The sequence below is a fragment of the Ovis canadensis genome, chromosome 2 (genome assembly GCF_042477335.2).
Source record: "Ovis canadensis isolate MfBH-ARS-UI-01 breed Bighorn chromosome 2, ARS-UI_OviCan_v2, whole genome shotgun sequence".
Lineage (NCBI taxonomy): Eukaryota > Metazoa > Chordata > Mammalia > Artiodactyla > Bovidae > Ovis > Ovis canadensis.
Genome location: NC_091246.1, coordinates 44,156,954 through 44,162,599, shown reverse-complemented (window position 1 = coordinate 44,162,599; position 5,646 = coordinate 44,156,954). Strand labels below are relative to the sequence as shown.

Here is a 5,646-nt window from a genome sequence, read left to right as displayed (position 1 = left end):
CAGTAGCAGAAACATACTAACAGCCCTTTCCATGAAAGCAGGTTCTGATGAAAGGAGACGGCACAGAGCCTGCAGGGAAATACTGGGTTGGAACTTTCGGGCCAACCCTATAGAAACACAAGGGCCAATGCAGAACTTCAGAACAGGAAGGGCTCTCAGAACCCAAATGGAGAAACTCCCTCAATTTACAGACAAGGAGAGTAAGTCTTAGAAAGGCAAGGGATGAGTCCCATTTCTACTCTTGCCTGTCTTCCACTCCAGGTTTACACACACACACAGCTTCCTCACTATTTTTTGGGTGTTGACCCTACCCTAGCAAAGTGTTGAGCATCTTTCCCAGAGTGCCTTGACTTGCGCAGACCTCTATATCTGTGACCAGATGTGGGGTCCCAGCTGATGCCCAGAGAGGCTCCTGCTGCTGGGAGAGGCGGTGTCAATGGTGACCAGTCGAAGTATCCACCCCCAGCAGGGCCATGCCTGTCCCATCCCCGCCTCCCACACTCTCATGTTGCACAGAAATATTTCTGAAACGTTTAATGCCACAGAGAAGTCCAAAACTGGCAGAAAGCAGCAGCCATCCTCCTGCATGCCTGGGGCCACAGCTGTCCCCTGAAAAGGTGGCCCACACAGACTGAGGAACCAGGGCGATTTGCTGACATCCTTTTGTCCTCTAAATGCCGGAGGTTCCATTTAGGCCAGCGGGGCTGGCAAAAGAAGAGGAAGTGGAGAAGGAGTAGGAGAAGGGCAGTCTCCGCAGGGCACTCTTCCTGCCCTCAGATGGTGACTCAGGCCGCAAGCCCTGAAGGGGACAATTCCTCGGACCAGACTAAAGTGGTTAAGCCGAGGGTTCAAGAAGGAGCAGAGCAGGGCTCCTGGGATGCGGTGGCCAGGAGTCACCAGCAGAAGCTGGAAGAGGGGGCCTGCCTGCCCCTCCAGCTCCTTCTCACTAGCCTCTAACTTTGGCCCCATGTGCATAGGACTCCAGCACTGGCTTCCCTTGGGGATCGCATTTCCTCCACACTCCATCACTTTGGCCCTTTCTTAAGTACAACATTGTCATACTCAGTCCCCTGTGGCCAGCCAGAAGCAGCAAAGTCCTGTCCCACTACGTAGCCATGCTTGAGGCCGCTGGAGTCCCTGTCGTCTGTGGCCTGCCTCCTCCAGGCCTCACCCCGGGGCTCCTGTGGGCTGTCATACAGGGCCGGGGGGGCCATCCCCTCGGGCTCATCATATATGTGGTCGGGTCGTGGGTGTGGGTGATCCTCGATGCTGTCGTACAGAGGGTCGGCTGGAGGCTCGGGAGGAACAGCCAGGATGCTCCTCAAGCTCTTCCCCAGGCTCCGGGCCACTGCATCGAAGGGCACGGCATACTCTCCCTCTGGTCCACGCTGCTGCCGGGGAGCGGGCACCGGGACGGCGGGCGACGGTGGTGGCAGCGAGTCGTGGGGTCGGGCGTAGGGGCTCTCTGGCCGGGGGAGCACCGCAGGGACTGGGACTGGCTGAGTCTGGGGCCCAGGAGAGGTGGCGTTCTTCTGGGCAGAGATGGCCTCTTCCAGGGCCAGGAAGATCTCATTGCCTTGCCTGGTTTCGAACTCAAAGTTGCCCTCTCCTGAGACACAGCGCCGGCCAGCCTCGAAGGAAAAGGTTACCTGGGTGCGGGAGAAAGCCTGTTACTGGGGGGCCAGCTGCTCCTATACCCAGTTTTCAATCACAAACACGTCACCTCCAACTTCCCTCTGGCTGGGGAGGTGCTTGGCCTTCTCCCCAAGCTGCTTCCTCTCCAAGTCTTTTCTTACAAACCCCTCTCCTTTTTCCTTCTTCCTTCCATCCATCAGCGTATGAAGATTGGCACAGAGTTCATCCTCCACACGGCCCGTTACTCCCCACCCAGGTCTTCCTCTTCTTTCCTTCCCTCACCCACCTCCACCTCCATGTGTCCCTCTCCGGGTTTCTCCTCCAGCCCCTGGGCTGGGCTGATTTTCTTCTGCCGGTCTTTATCTCATCTTTTCTCCCTCCTCCATTCTCTCTTCCTTTGAGCGCCCCTCAGCCCTCTCCCTGACACTCTCTTTTCTCTCATAGTTCATCCTTCCTCTGCCCTACCCCTGGCAGCCCCTGCTCACCTTATCCCGCCCAAAGCGCCGGAGGAACCTGTAAGGCCATTCATATAGCTGGGTGCCCGAGTCGGGGCCGCCCCACAACTCCAGGGCACTCTCCCCAACCCGGAGGGTGTAGGATCCCCGGAGCCGGCACCTCTGACTGACTTCTGTGGGTCTCATGGTCACAGCAAACTCCTTTTGGGGGGTCCCTGGGGAGGAGACACAATTCATGGGGAAAACAGCCAACCTTTTTCAATGCTGTGTGTGTGCATGTTCAGTCACTCAGTTGTGTCCGAATCTTTGTGATCCCATGGACTATAACCCGCCATGCTCCTCTGTCCATGGGATTCTCCAGGCAAGAATACTGGAGTGGGTTGCCATTTTCTTCTCCAGGGGATCTTCCTGACCCAGGGATCAAACTTGGGTCTCCGGCGTCTCCAGCATTAGCAGGCGGATTATTCGCCACTGCTCTAAATAAGCAGGCCAGGTCTCCAGGAGAAAAGTATTATCGGTGGCCCCATGACCCTGGTGCCTGTGTTCTGAAGACTTAGCTGCCCTGGGCCAGGTCAGACTTCCCAAGATGCCAGGAACCCCCAACCCCTCCCCCAGGAGACATCGTGCCCTAGCCACGAGCACCCCGACTCCTCCGCGGCCACATCCTTCCTGCTCCTGTCGCCAGAGTCACAGCTTTGTCTCCTCCATCTCATTGCTCGCCCCAACCCAGCTGCCTCCCCATCCCTCCTGCCACACCTGCAGGTGCTACCCCACCTCCCCAGCTCTCCCTGCCTACCCACCCTCTGCCGAGGCCACGGGGGGTTGGGGGCCCCTCCGAGGGGTGGAGCCTGGATGCACCCCTTGCCCTGTGTCTTCCTGCTCCCCCCAGGCAGCTCCCAGAGCGCTAGACAAGAGGACAGGAGGGGGACTGCCTTGTCAGCAGAAAGCTCCCTTGCTGCAGGACACCTTAGATCCACAGAAGGGAAACCATTCTTTTTACAGACGATTGCTCAGGACCCATTAAGGGAGAACTTCAGACGAGCACTTTCACCTGGGTCCCTCAGCCAGGCCTGGATCAGAGGGAGAAGGCCAAGGGTGAAGGGCTGACATTTAAGGCAGGCCAGCCTCCCCAACCTTGGGCCTGGCCGGAAGCGATGCGGAGTGGCTGATAAGGGGCTGGCTGGGGCCGGGGGCAACCACAAGGCAGGAAGACTGGGCCGGCTGCCGGCCAGCTCTTACCTCCTCCCCACCACGCCCTGGAGAGAGCAGCCAGGGGAGAAGCGGGGGGCCCCCTCACCTGCGGTCGCGCTGCTGTACAATTCATTTTCCTCCATGCGGGGCCGGCCACCCTTCCCCTCCAGCCCTGACAGCTCCTTCCGCTGACCCTGGGGAGAAGGCCCAACGTTCACCACCATCGCCATCTCCAGCCCCACCTCTGGCCACCCTAAGCTTTCTTGCAAAATGCACTCAATCTGCCGCCCCTACCGCTCCCATCTTTATTCTGAATTGGGATCCACACCCCACCAAAGAACCACCCTCAGCATCCTGACCTTGACTCCCACAACACCTGCCCTCAGCAGGCACCCGGTGCCCCACATCTTCTCTGCAGCCCTGGACGACTCACGGGGAAGGCCAGGAGGCAGATGGCCTGTATCCAGTCGCCACGCTCGGCGGTGGGGGCGGCCAGCAGATACAGGCGTTCCGTGGTCTCCAGGAAGAAGGTGCTGGTGTCCCGAGGGCTGCTGGCCTCCCCGCTGGCCTCGGACACCCGCAGGCAGTCATTGAGGCGGATCACCCTCCGGGGGGCCTCTCCCCGGCGCGACTTCTCCGAGCCCTCCTGGAGCTCCAACCGGGCCAATGCACAGCCTGAACCTCCATACAGTGCAGCCCCGAACCGGCGCCATTTCTGGCCCCAGATGGAGAGATAGTGACCAGCGGGGAGAGGAGGACCCCAGGGGGAGATGTAGGGGAAGATCACAGGAAACCCAAGGAGGCAGAGGGCTTCACACAGGCCTTAAGAGTTAGTATGTGTTGAAGATGCACCCCAAGTGACCCAGAAAGAGGCCTCCAGTGACAGCAGGGAGGAAGCCGGAGGCAAGAAAAAAAGAAAAGGCACAGGGGTGAGCCCCATGAAGACAACTGCAGGGAGACTGGGTAAGCTCAAAGCAGGGAATCCCAGGTGAGAGGCAGAAAGCCTGTGAGTCCTGAAGCCCAGAGGAGGTGAGGAGGGCAGCCTGAGAGCCCAGACTGGGGAGCTCCTCTTTCTGCATGAGGCCCCACAGAAGGCCCTGTCCCCAGGAACTTGCTGGCTGTCCTGAAGCTTCTTCACTCGTGCCCTGAGGCCACGAGAGGGACAGAGAGAGAGAGAGGAACCCTGGGGTGGGTCCCCTGAGGGAAGGAGGACTTCCCTATTCAAAGAGGCCGAAAGAATGAAAAGGAGTTTAGACACAATGGGGCCCTGGCTCCCAGAGACCCCTGCTCAAGTTCAAAAGCAGCCAAACGCAGCCCACTGGGCAGGAAAAGAGGAAGGAACCTCCACGGCCATCCCTAATTATCCCCTCCACTGTGCAGTCCAGTCCCTCCCAATGTGTCCCGGTGAGGAGAAGTCGCCACAGAACAAGAAAGAGTCAGAGTCCTCTGGTATCCCCTCCTCCTGGGGTCACGGCTGTCAGCAAAGGCCATGATGTGGAGGCTGCTCAAGGGAGCAAGCGGCTGCTAAGGAACAAGCCCTCCCAAGCTTGTGTTCCGCACCCAGTGTGGTAGATGGCAGTCTCCATCACCCCATAAGGGTTTTGGAACATTCCAGGGCCTCCTCTCCTCTCCGGGGAGTCTCTAGCACCCCACCCTCCGCCACCTCTCAGCCCAGCCCCAGGCCAACAGTGCTCTTCCTACCTTCCCAAAAGTCTGCTGCTGCTGGAGGTACAGGAAGCCCTGCTTCACCACCACGCCCTCCATCCTCGCAGCATCCCGGGGCCCCTGAGCTCCAGCTCTCCCCTTCCACTCCCACCCTCTGTCGCTCCTCTCTGCCCTAGGTTCCCCCTTCTCTCAAGTTCATTTCCTCTCTGCCTAGAGTTTTCTGCACTATTCTCGGCTGCTTGATGACGACAGGCCGATAGGCCCTGTGGTTTCTTGCTCTGTGTGTGTGTGTGTGTGTGTTTTCTTTTTGACGAGTGGGTTTCACATTCAAGCTTCCTGCATTTTCAGTGAGTAAGAGAGAATTTCCAAAAAACCCAACTCTAGTGTTTCACTGAACGCAGCTCAGGGACAGAGGCCTGAGGCATGTGAGCGGGGGAAGTCAACAACACAGGGTGACTGACCCTCTGGAACAGAGACCCAGAAACAAAAATTTGACTGTAAAACCAGGAGCTGAAGGCTCCACCATGCTCAGGCTGGATGGTTAGCATGATGGAGCTAGGAGAGACCTGAGAAATCAACCAGCCCAACATCCTCATTTAAAAATGAGGAGACCGAGGCTCAAGGAAGGGCTGAGGACAGGTTCAGGGCTACCAAACCGGAAACCAGGTCTCTCAGCTCAGCAAGAGCTGAGCCACACGGG

The 5,646-nt window shown here is 58.4% G+C and overlaps 1 protein-coding gene across 1 annotated transcript; it reads right to left on the bottom strand.

Annotated features, from left to right (window-relative positions):
- Window positions 1-519: 519 nt before the first annotated feature.
- DOK2 (docking protein 2) lies at window positions 520-5,230 on the bottom strand. The gene is made up of 5 exons (XM_069576053.1): window positions 4,983-5,230; window positions 3,715-3,996; window positions 3,388-3,475; window positions 2,121-2,305; window positions 520-1,649 (listed from the first exon to the last, which is right to left on the bottom strand). The coding sequence occupies exons 1-5, from the start codon at window positions 5,043-5,045 to the stop codon at window positions 1,026-1,028; spliced, it is 1,242 nt and encodes a 413-aa protein (XP_069432154.1). The 5' UTR covers window positions 5,046-5,230; the 3' UTR covers window positions 520-1,025.
- Window positions 5,231-5,646: the final 416 nt, after the last annotated feature.

Bases quoted from the DNA above. Each gene is read 5' to 3' on its own strand.
- DOK2 (XM_069576053.1), bottom strand. From the start codon at position 5,045: ATGGAGGGCGTGGTGGTGAAGCAGGGCTTCCTGTACCTCCAGCAGCAG. The intron at 2,306-3,387 runs GTGAGGGGGCCC...TCTCCTCCCCAG, and splicing joins GTACAGCAGCGCGACCGCAG to GGACCCCCCAAAAGGAGTTT. The intron at 1,650-2,120 runs GTGAGCAGGGGC...TCCCGCACCCAG, and splicing joins GGCGCTTTGGGCGGGATAAG to GTAACCTTTTCCTTCGAGGC.